Consider the following 17,708-nt stretch of genomic DNA (forward strand, 5'->3'; position numbering starts at 1 on the left):
TGCAATATTTTTGTGATTAATTTCAAAATATTCTTGGTACAGTAGTAGAGCAATTCGTTTCAAAACTTTCCCGGTAAAAATTCTTACAGAATATAATAGATTTTTTTGAGAAACGTATAATTAACACCTTATATTTATTACAAAATTACTGTAGAAAGTTGCCCGCAAACGTTACTAATTTTATGAATCCTAGAAAGATTTAATAAGCCTTACCTTTACTTGTAATGTATATGTGCAATTCATATTATTTATACTCATCGGCCAGATTGTTATATATAGATATATATGTATATACATAGGTATACATGGACTATGTACAGTCGTAGAACCTCTAATTGTAATATTATAGTTTGCAAGAAAAGATCTCTTATATAGCACAAAAATCTTATTAATAACAACAGCATTACTCCAAACAAAAACCCGTAGCACATAAGGCTATGATATCATCGTCAATTGTCGGGTTTACGAATCAAAAACTCAATTGAAGCTTTCTTACCTGACTGGAGTCCGCAGTGCAGTAAAATACGGCCTCCTTCTTGTTCAGATCAAGCTGCTTGAGAACAGTTTTGTAGTTGACTTGGATATTCTTCCTGGCAGCCACTTTGAGCAGTGCATCGGCGTATTTCTTTACCCCGAATATCACAGGCAGACAAGTGTTGTACACAATGTTAGCCTTCGGACGCACGTTCGTCTAGAAAATACTTCCTCTATAAATACCATTATTATTATTTTAGTTGTGAGACGTCCACATCTGGACATTGGTCTTCTCTAAATACCTTCACAAGATCGTCTATACATGTCAAATTTTAAAAGAGTATTATCAACCTAAATCTAAGTTTTTAAACAGATATAAATATAAAAAAAATTCATCGGAAACCAAATTTCTAATATACATAATTGTAGAAAATTCTAAAAAATAAATTTACAGAGTTGAACAACGAGAAAAAAGTGCAATAGGCTGTTGTATCACCTCAAGGCAATTACTTACTGACAACTACGGAATGACAACGAAAAAAGCGGGAAGTTAATGTGTAAAATAAATGTGTACACATTTAATAACATATACTAACAACATGCATTAAAATACGTAAATATTAATAGATATACGATTATATTTAGATTAGGAAAACAAAGCCTGTTTGAAAAAAAACCTATATGCATGTAGGTACTACGAAACATCGCATAAGTTTGTATTGGTAGTGTTATTCAATAATCTTTATACGTTTATGCAAACGAAACGTCTCTCAAAGATTTATGTCATAACAGCGGTAACAAACAAAATACGACACCGTACTCTATTATTCTCGAAAGAAAAATAATTTCTTTTCACAGCCGGAATGTTTTCTTTTCCATGATCTCATCTTGTATGCCTTTTCACAGTGCAATTATCATGAAGTGTTTTATAAACATATCTCGCTGTTATAGTCCAGTAAATTTTAACTTAAAACACAGCTTCACATACGTTGCATACTTCACGATTTATTATTTACAGATGTGGTATGCTTATAGAATATGTTTAAATAAACAATCTATTTAAACATCATTTAGAAGCGTTAAGAGACGTATTAAGTGCGAAATTATCTAAAAACCATATGAAATGAAACGTAATGAAGACAGGACAGTGCTCTGTTCAAAAAAAAAACGTGACTTTATTCATTACGTGACAGTAGTCACGGCTACCTAAATGGCATTTGCAGATTCCGCCCCTAGTCTTAGACCTCTTTTAAAGTAGCAAAGCTCACCAGGGAGAACCTCGGCTCGGGCCGCTACACACTACAATTTCACCGAATTTGGAAGCCGCCGAGCTTTTACATCACCCCTGTGGGCACACCATGAGGTGATGGCTTTGGATGGAATTCATCGATAACACCCGCTTAGTACAAAGGCGCCGAAAAGGACAATCATGGATCGCTCATAAAATACCATAAAGGAGGCAAGGGAGGATCGCTTGATTGAAAAGGTAACACCGGGGGGTGGAGGTCCAAAAACACACACACATTAATAGAACAGTTAAAATACTTGAACTTATAAAATATTGAGAATCTGATCCTTCCATCGAAAAACAGGTATGAAAGCATTCGTGTTAAAATAGAATTTAAATAACTAAAGAATCTTACATGATAAACATTAATTTAGCAATTTTTTAGCTTGAAAAACGTGCAAAAAATAAATAGACCATTATAAAAATAAAATTATACTTATTAGGACTTGATTGCAATTTTTGTTTTTCGAAACATGACAAAATCACGAAAGTCCATAGAAAGAGATATGATAGAATATTCAGTGATATCAGCAGTTCTAAATTAAGTTAATCCTAAAAAAGTCCGACTTAGTCAAGCTAAGTTTTATTCGTGTTTTTATCAGAATTAATAAATAACGTTATGATAATAATCACTACACATTAGAATTATTTATTTTTAACTATCTGTCCCTGCAGACTGTATTGCCAGAAGTAACTGACCTATCGCGGTCCAATAAAAAAAAATAACACATTTCACAGTGGTTACTTTAGGTTTATTGCAAATAGATAATAAAAGATTTTAAATTGTTTGCTGATAAATGTGCTATACATTTGTCTCTTTTACACCGATAACAATTCACCCTAAATAGCAGTGAGAGTATTAAAAAGAGAGTGTGAGTTAGATAGGAAGGTTTACCTTAGTGAAATATGAATCTGCGAGATAGGCAATCTTCTGCGGCGCGCCTGGACACTTGATGGGCGAGTTGGGGTACGTGAAGATGGCGTTGCCGCCTTTGAACCGCTGCATGTCACGCCATGTTTTCTCGCAGTATGCGGGGTCGAATATCGTAGAGACACCGCTCTTCTCGTCGTTTAGCGCTTCTGTTAGTCCGGGAACCTAAAAATACAACTTAAATTGTTTAAAGATTTTTTAAAGAAATTTTTTTTTTTAAAAATTCATTCAATTCAATCCATCAACAAATTGACCAGACCATGTAATTATATTCATAACTATATTTACATCGATATCTAACACTAAATCTTTGATTAAAAAAAATATTTTTCAGAGCGGCATAGAATATGTCATAGTAGTGTGATGAATTTAATCGTAATGGAAAAACAATATTTTATTTAAAAATATATAGAATTATATCATGTATATGGCTTTTAAATGATTGAGTTAATCATTAAAAAAAGATTAATATTTTATGCAAAACAATTTTTTTTGTATGTTACTAATCTTCAACTCCAACATTTTTTTGTTTTGATGCTATTTTCGCCTATAATTATGGTAAAATTTAAATTATTATTAAGTTAAAAAATAATAGCAAATTTTAATGTATAGGCTGTCCGATGACAGAATTCGAATTTCAAATTGAATGAAAAAACATTTGTTTTAATAAAAATAATTATGTATGTGTTCAACATGAATATTTTTACTTTAAAAACGATTTATATTAATTTCCATATTATATTTAAATGTTTACATATGACCCGCATAATTTTAATCTCTTTATTTATTAGTGAAAGCGGTACGGCTTTTTGACCGGGCTTTAACGGTATGATATCCTGCGGAAGAAGAACGCACAAAATTCGGGACATTTGAAAAAATATTATGGAGAAAACCCAAGTTGTAACACTAGTACAACGACTAGTAGATAATACCTATGGCCTCAGTCGCCCTAGCGACCATATTCGATAGCGCATTCTTAATATCAGATAGTGCTTTACCAATGCGTCAACAGCTGGCTATATTGTTTACATATCACTCGGCCTCAGGTTCTTACCTTGCTGTAGTCGTTTTTCAAGCCCACGGCGATAACTATGTACTCGTAGTTGATGACGTCACCGCGTGAGGTGGTCACGCGACATTTTTCCGCGTCGATGGACTTGGCGGAGTCCTGGATCCAGGTAGCGGCAGATGGCAACACGCTCCGCTCTGACCGACATGTGACCGACACAGGCTTCACTCCGGCGCCGACCAACGTGAACAGCGGTTGGTAGTAGTGTTTCTAAAATATATACCACCGTTTAAAAATTTAAAAATTATCACGTTTCGGCACATTTCTAAAAAGGGTCAATTTATTTGCAAACGTGGCGTTGGCTTCTACACAAACAATAAAAAGAAAAGAGAACTTCTTTTTGAAATGATTGTAATTGCATATATATATATAACCGAAAATAAAATTAAAATATAGTATATACATGTATACATAGTATTATCGGGAAGTCCCTGGATGCAGACAGCGCAAGGTCGATCATTGTGATGATCTTTTGGCAGGCTTAGGTCTATCGGCTAATATAAATAAATATATACATACATATATCAAATATATATACATACATACCTCAACCGTAGTCACGTCAGCCCAAACAGTGTAATGAAAGTATAAAAAGGAAGGTACAGCATATTGATCATGTTTTAAAAGATATAAGCATTCTATATTAAAACTAGTAATGTAAAATAAGAGGTACCATCTAAGCACAACATCTCCTTTCATGAAGCATCATTCAGAGTAAAAATCATCATTATTATTGTCAACTTTCAAAGCACTCAAATTAATAATTAAATGTATAACATATACTGTACATGCAGATAAATAAATATTACATTTAATTAATTTTATTCTCCTTATTGTACACGGAACAAAATACGTTTACAGTTGCATAATAGTAAATAAAAAAGCAAAAAGCGGACTCATCACACATTTAGTGATACTGTAGGTATTGATATTAAGAATGTTACAATATTTATAAATACGAAATGCGCTAAAGTGCTGAGTCATCGTCTGACGTATGCGTACGTTGGTGGACAAGGCGCGGTCGACAAGACGCACACGAGATATTTGACACAAACGTGTCCTTAAAAGCGTTCAAAGCATAGAAGCGATTGCAATACGCTTGACTTTAAGTATTCATAAATCCTATAATGATAGGATGATAATATAATGGATAAAAATATAATGAAATGATACTTTTTAATGAAAAAGTAAAACAACATATCATTATCATTAAGTTATACCAATTGACATAAATAACTTTAGCGTTAATTTTTAAACGCAAACAAAAACACAGCTCTTTTTCACACAACGAATTAAATCCCTGGTAAATATATCACAGTTAGGGGTACGGAAATTTCGTATTTACGAAATAGATGCGAATAAATGCGAAAATTACACATAAATGCGAATAAATGCGAAATATATGGTAGTGTTCGTATGATGGATTATTAAATTATTATCGTATCGCCAGAGTCGCGACTAGCGTCAATTGAACTTGAGTAAAGTTCGTTTCGGACAAAACGGTCGACGCACTTTTTGGACACGAACTGACTCGACAGAACGAAAGCTTTCGAGTCTCACTTGTTCGTTGCCTATCGCTAGAGTCGGAAACGTTGCATGCGAGCACTCGAGCAGTGTTCATTAGTAACGCTTTAGGCACGCAAGTGTTTTACAAAAAATTTTTGTTATCGTGCTCTTAAAATGGGACGTCCTAAAAAATATTTGGCAGATAGAATATTAGAATTTAAGAAAGATGGTCTGTATGTATCCGACACAAATTTTGTGATGTGCCAATATTTTAACATTCGTTTGGATGGTGACAAAAAAGATACATTGAATTCTGAGTTCTGCCCCAAAACAATGAAATTGATTGATGAGTTAGAAGGGACAAGTTATCCAATTGCACACCTGTTGTGGAATAAATGAGAGGATTTAAAATCATCGCTTAAACGGCAACGTCAAGGTTATTTTGATGAAAAGACGTCACTAACTTAAGACATAAGGACTATGAAGGAATTGATGAGACAATGAAAACTATGTTGAAATCAGCAAGCGACAAAAGTTTCAGTAAGCTTTCTCTTCACATGAAATTAAATAAGACGAACGAGGCTTCCTTTCACATTGGCCAATTGTTTTCCCCATCTGTGGCTGCACGTTCAACCACATTAAATATAAACGTATTGCAGGAAAGCTTTTCGAAAATTCCTTTTTTCCAAGGATTTTCTCAAAATGAGCTAATTGATGGGTATGCGCACTTTCATAGGTAAATTCTTCGGTCTATTAATTTAAATGAAAGCCTCAATGTAAGGGACATATTGTTGGCTGTCAAATGCAACTTTCCGTCCTTTGCAGAAACAGCATTACAGAGTATTTGGCGTCCAACCAACAGCGTGGACGCTGAACGCTTCTTCAGCATATACAATGTCGTCGTAACGGACCGAAGAACGACGCTTAAGGAGTCAAATGTTGAAATTGTTTAATTTGTTATCTTTTAATTTAATAAAATTGTTTAATGTTGAGACTTGTACTTTGAAATTTTGTATTTTGTTAAACTTTACTTTCATATTTAGTAGTATTTTTGTTAGTATTTTTGTTAATTAAATTCCTAATTTACTCAAATTTTATAATTTCAAAAATATAAATGCGAAATTTATGCGAAATTTTTAAATTTAGAAAAATATAAATGCGAAATTGGTGATTTTTTAATGCGAAATTTCCGTACCTCTAATCACAGTCATATATTACGCTCATATGACAATTAAAAATGTGCCTGTGTGTGAGTACGTAATAATAAAGCGTTTACTTATCCTGACCGCAAACGCTACTGAAGACGATCGGCCAGATGGATGTGCTCTAAAGCAGGAGTGAGAAACCTTTTTAATAGACGATCCTATTTAAATTTTATTATCGTTTGCCGGCCGCACATAAAGTAACACTTATAAATAATCTACAAAACTTCATTTATACTAAACCTTAAAATTAAAATGTATAAAAAAAAGTTTTCTTATACATATTTAAAACAAAAAAAATCACTTCACACAGAGGCTCACAAATAAGGACGGACTTAGGACTTTTTTGAATCGATAAACTAAACTAATCGATACACCTAGTAAAGCTTAATCGGAGTTGTTCCATGTAATTTTTTCGTAAACTTGGTAGTTAAGGCAAAAAAAATTTTTAGAAGAGTAAATTACTTCAAGTTAAGATCGAACCTTTGAAGCCTTATATACGTCACTGGGTTTATATTTTCTATTTATATTATTCTATATATATATATATATATATATAACTTGTAGCGTTTGCTCAGTACACTAAAGTGTGTCATCATATAAACATAAATACTCACAGTAGCATCTTGATAATTAACCTTGGCTCTAAGGAGGGAACAATAAGTAAACAGTATTGTTTTCAGAGCTTCACAGTTATTTTTAACACGTTAAACAAAAACACAATAACTATGGCATCACTGCATAGGTAATATTTTAATTTTTTTAAATTACATACAATTAAATATCTACAATCCGTTTGCATTAAGAATCACTGTGAACATCAGGTCACTGTGAACTTTACTTTCTAACGGGACGTGGCTAAGCCGGCGGACATCAATGATTAACAGCATTTTCAAGGCCAACGAGCTGGATATTACGCCTAATCTAATGTGACGAGTCAAGTCGTTAATGCCAATATTTAATGACTCTTTTACAATACACAAAGGAACCAAACCATCAGCGTGAAGATTATAGTAGGTCTGTCTCTTAAAATATATTTTATGTTTAATGTGCATCATAAATAAATACTGTGCCGTTTAAAACCACTACAGAGTGATATTAAACAGCTCGGGAAAGTACCGCGTTATCATCTATAAATTATTCTATTAATGGCAGTTAGCTTACATCAAAATTGTAATAAAAGATTAACTTACAACTAATGACATTACTTTAATCTTAATTTCTAAAAAAAATTAAGTATTGTCAACCTAATAGTTATCAGGATTGTCACCTAAAATAGAAGAAATAGCTTACAAGGTCAAAATCATCAATGGTGCAAACCTGACCCAATGAGAACAATAAGAGAATCTTATTATTATAGATGCTTTAAGAAAGCAAAGTTAATGATAACAATATTATAATCAAGGTCCGAGGAAGTCACTGGATATGGGCAGCGCTGTGTGACATTCACTTGGTCAATCGCCAAATCTCTTATTGGAATTCTATGGGGAGGACTATGGCCAGCGTCTGAAATAATGATGATGATGAATTTCTTCACTTTGTTTAAAACAGCTCTTAGTCAATAGAACATCAAGCAACACCAAAATCAGAAGACTAAAACATGTAATATGTTATACATGTATATAAATGTGTGTGTGTGTATATATATATATATATATACATAACTATTACACTTAAAACCTGTTTTTTGTAAAAATATGTTTTTACTAGTGAGAATTAGTTTTCACCAAAGGCCTTTGTTATAAAACCTATACTCTAGAGTTGAAGATACTTTTGCTTCAATCAAACCTGCTGCAACCAGTTACATGCTGTTTTTGCATAATCTATCCTATCTGCTAAGTTTATTTTATTTAACACATTTTCAAGGTCATGTTCATCTCATATTTCCTCAATCTTGAGACAAAGTTAAAATCATAAACCCTACTTGCAGTTCTAAAACATTCTTTGGTATGGTGCCTGTTTAATACTGGGAAAAAACCCCTGATTTTTCATAAACTACAATACCATTTGTAATATTCTTATTAAGATTTACTTGCTTCAGTAAAAACATTTTTTTAGTAAGAACTACTTTTAACTGATACCTAATTTGAGTTTATTCTAGATTTAACAAAGGCATTAATTAGTTCTAACTGGAGAAAATTGGTTTTAATGAAAAATTAATCATAATTGCAATATATATAACAAAAAACAAAGGTAAGTCCTAGGAATCCAACGTCCACAGTTTATTGATATTCCTAAAGTCACTGCAGCTACATGTTATGCAACTAACAGTATAAGGTACAATAAGTTTTTAAGAGAATTTTTTATTTTTATTTTTGATCTATATTCTATAGACATTAGTATCCTTTCCTTTGTTTTTACAATTATATTAAAACGATTAATACTCCTGTATTTTATTTGTTCGTATTTCTGCAAGTCAGTATTAACTAAGCTAAGTTAATATAGTCTCTTAAACCATTTCCTTACTTAAATCTTAAACTATTTTGGAGTAAAGTATTTTTTTTAAATTAATGGTAGTACCATTAATGGGAGACATGATGCAGAGGCACTTAGCGCACTAGAAAAGCATATAGAACATGCTTTTTAATTTATTACTTGTAGTTACTAAGCAATATCAGTGGGAAAATGAGACAAACTAGAATGCTGCTACTGGCTTTTTATCTGCAATCTTTCTGGAAAAACTAACTAGTGTAATTTTTGAACTGCTGAGACATCATTATAGGCTTGGTTTTATTGAAAACATTCTTGACAATATGCTAAAAAATAGATAATTTTACTCCCATAGAAAATTGTACTCCCCAATAAACAAATTTGGAATAAAAAATACAAAGACAGTTTTTTTTACCACTCAAATATACATTTTATTTTGAATTAAGAGTAAAAATGTACATGAATATGTAGTCAGACATGATATAGCAAATTTCAAAGATTTTGAACAATTTTAATATGTTAAAACTTATGCTCAAAGTAAAATCATTCTTATTTTCTATGTTATTTTTCCAGATTTTAACATATTAAAATTGTTCAAAATCTGGAAAAATAACATAGAAAATAAGAATGATTTTACTTTGAGCACAAGTTTTTATATAAAATATATGCTTACAACTACATGTTTTTTAGAATATATGTTCAAAATATATTAAGGGACACTTACCGAACTAGGTTCTAGAACTATTACAGAGTCCTTTGCAAGTCTTTTGGTTAATTTAGCGGCTACTGTGCAGCCGCCTGACCCACCACCGACTACCAATAGTTTACATCTTTGAAATAAAAGAAAAATAGCGTTTTTATCAAATCTTAAAAAATGAATAGTTTAATAAAAAAATGTGTACTTTAATAATATTGTTTTTTATTTTTAAAGTTTAATATTTAATTTTCTTTAATTTAATTTATTATTAAAGTACAGTTGAATTATGTGTAGACTGATGCTTGTATAAAGAAAAAAAGTCACTTACGAATAATCTTTATTAAGAGTTCCCGATAAACACAAGGTCCTAAACGACGTCGCCGTGATTCTAAAATTGTTTAGACTCAAAAGAAAATTATTCATGGTGAAAAATTGTTTGTATGAACAAATGAATTAATTACAACATCGAGAACACACTTCACTGATTTAAGGGTGCTTAAATAATGTTACGCAAGTGAATAGTTTAGAAGACGCGAAAAGACTGTCTTCTGTGATATTAGGCGAAGATCGGTACCAATGTTTTGTTGATATTAATCTGTCATTGTCAATTTGACTTTGACGTAATATATGTTTGACCAAATATATAAAGAATTAATAATTTTTGGTTCAATGAAACATAATAAAACATATTATTATATTAAATGTGAAAAATTCATTTTAACTTTTGAAAGTGAACTATAAAAAATACCTACTTGTTATACAATAAACAAGAGCTGGTTTCGTCGCGTTAAAAATAATTTTGAATTAACAACGGTATTGAAATATACCGCCATCCTCGTTATTTATGTTTATTATTAAATTATATATTGAATTCGAATCTATACAGAGTAGTGTATTATATCGAATTAATATTTCATTTAAAAGAAATAAGTTGTTAACACTAAAAATCTGTTGTCTGTGCTAAAGGACGATAATAATAAACATTAAATATGGCTGATGACGATGAAATTGACATTCTAGGAGATTTCTCATTTAATTCTTGTTTAGCTCAAAACAGTCAAGGAATGTAAGCATTATTTATTGGTTTTTATACTTGTAACTTAATAAATAAATAATTTTTATCATATTTACCTTAAATAATCATTTATTCTCCATTGAATTTGATTGCATTGATTGATCGTATTTAAATTAAAATGCATTATTTGTCAACATACTTGTAACATTCTAAAATACCTAAAGGAACTCTACATTTTAACATAAATTTGTTTCAGTCCTTCATGCTCAGACAGAGAAGATACTGTACATCCACAGTGGCTGCTAGATTCCACGGCAACGAATTGGTATGATACGCAGAAAAAAAATAGTAATTGGTAAGTCATTTATATAAATGATTACCTCCTGGGCTACTATTATGTAAAGATTTATTTCTAATGTTTATAAAGAAGTCTTACTCCAAATATTTTAGGCTTTTAAGGAATTGGGGTTTCAAATACAAGAATTAAAAGAATTTTTCAGGTCCAAGGATGGTCCTTCAAGGAAGCTATCCGGAAATAACATTACAAAACATCAAAGCACAGAGATCCAAACCATGTGGACTCCAGAAGAAAGAGACCTTCTCAATAAAGAAATGGTATGATTTTTTTTAAGATTTTGATTTTTTTTGCATATCTTTTAGTTTTTACAATTTAAAGTGATAGGGGGCTCTTAATTTTAAATCTTCTATTGCATTTAGTCCATACTTTCCAATCAAGGCATAAAATAGCTTGTTTTGTTAATCCTGTAATTAGCTGTTTCCTTGTGAAATTTCTTTTTAAATCTATTAAAATTAAACTCTTTTAACCACTATTAAAATGTTGCTTGTTATAGATATTTTTTATTTACTTTAGTGTTAATATAAAAATAATTCTCGGTAGGAAAAACATGGCCGAAATGTCAATAAAATTTCACAAACACTGAAAACTAAAACAACTTCCGAAATACAGGCCTTAATTGAAGCGGAGCATGGAGTTAATTTAGATATACCAATCCTTGGAATGTTTAAAAATGAGGAATATGACAGTATACCTGTAGTTGTTCAAGAAGAAGTTGTTATGGATGAGTTAATGACCATTAGGGACACTTTGAACATGGTAACAACAGCTCATCCAACAATACCTGTAGTGAAGAATCCTTTCAAAAAGAAACACTACAATATTAAATCAAATAAAAGTCTATTAAAGCCGAATGTCTTAGATACTAAAGAGACAACATTAGTTGCTATAAATCCTACTGAATTATTCTATGAAGATGATCTCATTATTGGTTCAACTGAATCAATTGGTGCTGAAATGGAAGTTGGTGATGCAATGTTAAAAAATTTAGCTAAACAACACAAGGAGAAAGTTAAAAGTGGAAAGAAAATTGGTAATCATAGGAGAAAAGTGTCCAGAAACTATGACAAGAGTAATATTAAGAGTAGAAATAAGGAATTTATAAAGTCACCGCAGCAAAGACAAAGAAATGATTCAGGCGTATCTGATGACAGTGGGAAGAGCCCGAAAATGCAGATTGTTCTTGGGTCTGGTCAAGCCTTGCCTTTATCGGAAGGAGAACAAGTAGTAAGTCATTAATTGTTCTACTTAGTATTTTTAATCTTTATTTTTATATCAGGTGATACAGTTTTAATAGAGACATAACATGGACCAACATGGCTTTTATTGCGAGGGTATGCAGTTACCCTGAAAGAAATTTTGAAAACAATGAGTTTAAAAAATATTTATGAATTTAAAAATAAAATCTGATCACTTTTACAGAGATGTTATTGATTTTTTTATAATTTGTCAAAATAATTTAATTTAATTTGTTCTCAAAGTGCATTACATTTTTGAACAATGAAGGAATGATTTGCAATGTTCAAAAATTAACTTGCTCCCCCAAAAAATGTATACAATCTCTATAATAGCTTTCAAATTTATTACCATTAACACTGATTTTGAGATTCCAATTCTCCCCCTCTCAAAAACAGTGTGATGTAATTGAACATTTTGACTTATTGATGATAACTGCTGGAATACATGGCTTTCTTATTACTTTCAATATTGTCATTCTCTTCTAACAAAATAGGGATTTTAAAATCATACGCCTTGATACCTGTCCAGGAAATTCCAGACATTAAATCTTCAGAAATCCTAAGATTGTTTTTACTATTTCCACCCATGATTAATTTGTTGGTTTACAGATCAAAATTGAAAAGAAAAAAGACTCAGAGCCTGAGAGTGATATTGAAATAGACATTGATAGTGATAAAGAAGAAAATAGCAATAAGAAGCCTTCAGAAACATTGTGTGCAACCAATTTAAAAGCAATTAATACAGAAAAAGATGAAGCTTTACCAGCGGTATCAATAAGGAAGTTTGAACCAATGCCGAAAAGAAGGAAAAAAATCAATTTGGTTAGTAATTTATTCTTACATACTATAAAGTACCATATTTACCAGACTAAGTTGATACATTGCAGTTTAAACTGCACTTTTGTGTTTGAGTACAAGGGACAGATGATAACAATGAATGTAAAGATGATTTTACACTACTTATTGAAATAGTGCACAAGTAACTATTTAATTCTTTTAGAATCAAAAATTCATTATCTGAAATGCTGTCTGTTCCTGGGTTATCGGATCTCCGGATCTCCTATTCATCACATCATCACATCTATCTTACAGAGAAATCCTGAGCACATAGCCCTCTTCATTGCTTGTTGAGCAACTGTGAGTGGGTCAATGAGGCCAGAGTATTGATGTAGGATTGTAAAATATATGATAAACTATTGTCTTGCAGGATGGTGGCGGTGGTTGCACCATAATGCACACACCGGCAGGAGATTTATATGAAGTGGCGGCAGAACCGAGACGCGAGAGAGCCCCAAAGAAGGCACCCATTCATTTATTGCAATGCCGAGTGTACAATGTTGATAAACCTGTGAGTATAAGCAAGACTTAATGTGGTACCCTCTCCTGTTTATTAGACTTATGGTAAATACAAACCAAGAACCGAAACTCTACATTGTATTTAATATGCAATTAAATTTTTCAAATTTCGACTTTTCGACTTTTTTCCAATTAGTGCTATTTGTAATCTATGACCGAAGCCAGCTGTGGACATCTTAATATATAAAATGATTATGATGATAGTTTTAAATTATTGTTTTTAATAGGGCTATGAGTTAGTATTATTTAAAGGTTTTTATTACAGAGTGGACAAATATCCCAAAACAGCAAATTAATACAGCTTGAAGTAAAATTGTTTTTAATCAGATGATTTAAATCAGGAGCAAGCAACCTTTTTAATCAATGGCCCAATTTATTTATTTTTTTTTAGCGAGCTGCTCGTAGTAATTTATAAAACATTAAAATTAAAATATATAAAATTTAAGAATAAAGATTTAATTTTCATGCAAATTTAATTAAAAAATTTAATAAGAGTTTGTGAGGAATCCATGAGGAAGCTACACCTACGCAGCTTTCTGATCGCGCATCACTCATTCTTGATTGGTGTTCATTTTTGATTAATTTGTGGTTAAAAATAAATTTTGGCAAACATCCATACTCCTGAACAGAGACGTCATTTGCTTTGCATTTTTCCTCAAAAGCGACAATTTCTGAAGGCCGACAAAGATTCATAAAAATATTTGATGTTTTCTGAGAATAATATTTTTTCAATCGGTATTATCCTGCATGTCAATCAGTTTCATATGAAAGTTTTTGGGAGCTAATTAATTTTAGAACTATATTTTGATGGGAGAAAGTCGATAAAACAAATCCAATTTTAGAAATGCATGGCAAGCCTGCTCATCTTCAATTTAAATAAATGTGTTGCAGGCGCCGTGCGAAGTATCGCTGAAGGTATCGGCGCTGGTAGCGATGGACGCGCACGCGCACACGTCGCGCGGCGAGGTGATGGGGCTGCTGGGGGGCGAAGTATCGGACGCAGCACCAGCACCCCGCCTGCTGGTGGCCGCGTACTGCCGTGCAGCAGCTGCCAACGCGCGCACACACTGCGATATGGACCCCGGTAAACACTATATTTATGTTTTCGAAACGCTTTTACTTTTGATGGCTTCGATAGATGGCGCTAGTACTACATTACATAGCGCTTTCGTTTGACGTCGGGTAGTTCCAGACTCGACACAAATTAATAAAAATTGACCAAATATTAAGTGACATTTGCTTTTTTTATTATATTTTATGACAGCAATAAGAGGTTGTCATTTAAGTAGTGAACAGATGAAGGCGACTTTTTTGTTAATAAGTTAGTGACTTTGGAATTTTAGTGGAAGTTTTTGGAAAGTTAGTGGAATTTGAAAACGCAAGAGTCTGCAGGAACAGTCAGTAAATATAATATTAATATGTAATGATTTTTTAATCATCTGTTCTTAGTATATAATTATTGTTATTTGTGATATCTGGAGACTAATTTTAATTTTTTGGAGTTTAACCTTTTAAAATTTTACACCTTTGACAAATGATTCTATCAGAGATTTTGACCTCTGCACTGACTCTCAACAATATATCTTGATCTGTAAGACTTAGAGATTTAAAATCAGGCAGGAATATTTGTTGCGGTGTGTCAGCAAAGGATTTTAAGTAAGTTTAACTGCAAGCGTTATTGAGAGGGCATTTATTATGTTCATGAAGCCAGTGGTGGACAGCTAACTCCTTTGTAGACATGCATACATCCACCTACATAAACCTATGATATCATGGTATCCATTCCAATACCTAAAAGCCTATATAATTATTAGTTAATTATATATAAAATGTAACTCTTGAGCCTCAAAAACTGTTTATTTTGATAACTCCATGGTCTCATTCTTGAACTGGTCTTAACCCTCAATAAGATTAAGCAAATCGATTATTTGTGTAGTGTCTCAAGCACGGGCAGCGGAGGCGCTGCAAGGTCGCGACCTGACCGTGTGCGGTTGGCACCACTCGCACCCGGCGTTCCCGGCAGCGCCGTCGGGCGTGGACCTGCGCTCGCAGCGCGCTCTTCAAGCAGCGCTGGAGCGAGGCGCGCCCTTCCTCGCGTTCATCACCTCACAGCATTGGCCCCCCGGCCGACACGCTTCGCATTACCGGTACCAAACCACCACATCATCTCATATGCTTAAGAGAAACAGACCAAAAATAATATGTAATAAATCTAAAAATATGAAAAATAATTATTAAAATTATGACTTATGATTATATTCTCTTGTTATTCTCATCGATAACCAACTAAGATTAAGTTGGCTGGACTGACTTAATTCGAGAATCATAGTGATAGTTGAAAATATTTGTATGAAAACTTTTATTTTTTATACCAAACCTGCCAGAGACTTTTTCATCGATATGTATAATGTATAAGATATATAGACAAAGAGATATTTAAAAAGAATCAACTTTACCTCTATCCAGCAAATATATTACAATGTACTTTATTTACGCCTCTCCACAGATGCATCCATGTAGAAGAAGATGCCAGTAACAAGGATGTAGACACACCAGTTGGCTACCAGTTGAGTGTTAAATTGATACCAGACCTAACCGAAGATAATTTGGAAGAGTTTCTGCCGGAACTACACGGCATCCTGCTTGAAGATGCCGACAGAAACGAATTAAGTGTTGACATGTCCCAAGATGTATGTCCACAAGCTGGTATCACATACTTAGAAAAGGCAAGTTAAAATAATAAATGTAAAGCTATCATCATTATCGTTTTAAGTCGTAATACTTCAAATGTTGGAGGTAGGCTTCCCCCACATTAGGACTGGTTGTAAGTGGCCTATATTCAGCGTCTTCCAATGACCATAACAAGCTTCTCTGACCACTTTGTGGGTGGACATCCTAAGCTGTAAAGTAATAGAAGACCATAATTATGTAACATGTTTGAATATAACACCAATATGCACCACAGATAATAGATAGATATATTACCATAAGATATTATGGCAACAGACGACTAGTGGACTATGCTTTTACTGCTGATATGAATTTAGAATTTACTTACTATTAATAATAATTTTAATTCAATTAATTGCATTTATTATGTATATTGTCAATGTATTATTGTAGTTATTTACTACTCATTTAAAATGTTAAATATTTGTCGACTAAATGTCTATCTTTGAAATGTCACATTATCTTTATTAAAGTAATTATGTAAAGATAATATTTGTTATAGCCATTTTTTCATATTCTTTATTATTAATCAACTATTGTTTACACTTTAACTATTGTTTGTGTCATATCATTAATCAACTATTGTTTGTACGCTCTTCTCATCAACCGACTTCCATTTGATTATATAAGCTAGCAGCACCTTGAACCTATATGTTCTGTACGAGAATTAATACACTCAAGATTTACAATAATCTATTTTGAATGAATTTTGGTCGTTAAAATAGGTGGAACCTATAAATCTATTTTGGTGAAAGTTATTGGTAACTGTTAGATTATACATGACTTTTAAACATCAAAAACTCATTGGTGATACTTTGTTTCAGCTATTGTCTAGTATATGCCATCATATGCGGTCGGCGGGCTACGAGGAGCGCCACCCGGTGACGATGCGACTTCTGCGCGGCATCCGGGAAGTGTTCAGATAGCGCACTTTGTACACTGGCTACGGGACTGGATTATCTGTGATGATATAAGCTAAGAACGACAAAGATAATTTGATATAGTTATGCATGGCATTGAAATTGCGTGAATTAAAAATTATATACAATTAAAAACTTTTTCAGTGAGTTTGCTTATAATCCAAATTGTCAGCAGCTGTACCTGCTTATTGTACAGCCTTATGTATTGTTCTAATGATTACCTAGTGTATTTCGTAAGATCAGTATTTCTTTCAGTCAATATAAATAATTTAATTGAATGTTTATTTTATTTAGTATTCCCAATTTGTTTAATATGACCCTTTCACTAATGAACCTAATAGATGTTTCTGTCGTAGTTGTAAAAACGTCGAAAAAAGATTACTTTGCTAAGGGAATAGTTATACATGGAAGGTTTGCATATTACTTTGTTGTTAAACTTCATTTTTAACAAATAAAACAGAGTTGAATAGGCTAACATTTTTTTTCGTACAAACTAG

At 32.3% G+C, this 17,708-nt stretch overlaps 2 protein-coding genes across 2 annotated transcripts in view; one reads left to right on the forward strand and one right to left on the reverse strand.

The window, feature by feature from the left end:
• The window catches only part of Sqor (Sulfide quinone oxidoreductase), a 24,111-nt gene extending 13,939 nt beyond the window's left edge, over positions 1-10,172 (reverse strand). Inside the window, exons 1-5 of the mRNA XM_068775871.1 lie at positions 9,926-10,172; positions 9,625-9,730; positions 3,748-3,972; positions 2,658-2,858; positions 497-691 (exon numbers count right to left, since the gene is read on the reverse strand). Coding sequence (XP_068631972.1) covers positions 497-691; positions 2,658-2,858; positions 3,748-3,972; positions 9,625-9,730; positions 9,926-10,020 — 822 coding nt within the window. The 5' untranslated portion in view covers positions 10,021-10,172. The remainder of the gene's footprint in view (positions 1-496; positions 692-2,657; positions 2,859-3,747; positions 3,973-9,624; positions 9,731-9,925) is intronic.
• Positions 10,173-10,586: 414 nt separating this feature from the next.
• LOC137932190 (histone H2A deubiquitinase MYSM1-like) lies at positions 10,587-17,461 on the forward strand. The gene is made up of 10 exons (XM_068775788.1): positions 10,587-10,663; positions 10,869-10,967; positions 11,113-11,227; positions 11,511-12,194; positions 12,815-13,027; positions 13,413-13,553; positions 14,453-14,645; positions 15,498-15,708; positions 16,068-16,287; positions 17,116-17,461. Exons 1-10 carry the CDS (start codon positions 10,587-10,589, stop codon positions 17,215-17,217), a joined length of 2,055 nt encoding a protein of 684 aa, XP_068631889.1. The 3' UTR covers positions 17,218-17,461.
• Positions 17,462-17,708: the final 247 nt, after the last annotated feature.

Source organism: Battus philenor, unplaced genomic scaffold (assembly GCF_028537555.1).
Source record: "Battus philenor isolate CCGP_79_NKW_IND1 unplaced genomic scaffold, ilBatPhil1.0.hap1 SCAF_9, whole genome shotgun sequence".
Lineage (NCBI taxonomy): Eukaryota > Metazoa > Arthropoda > Insecta > Lepidoptera > Papilionidae > Battus > Battus philenor.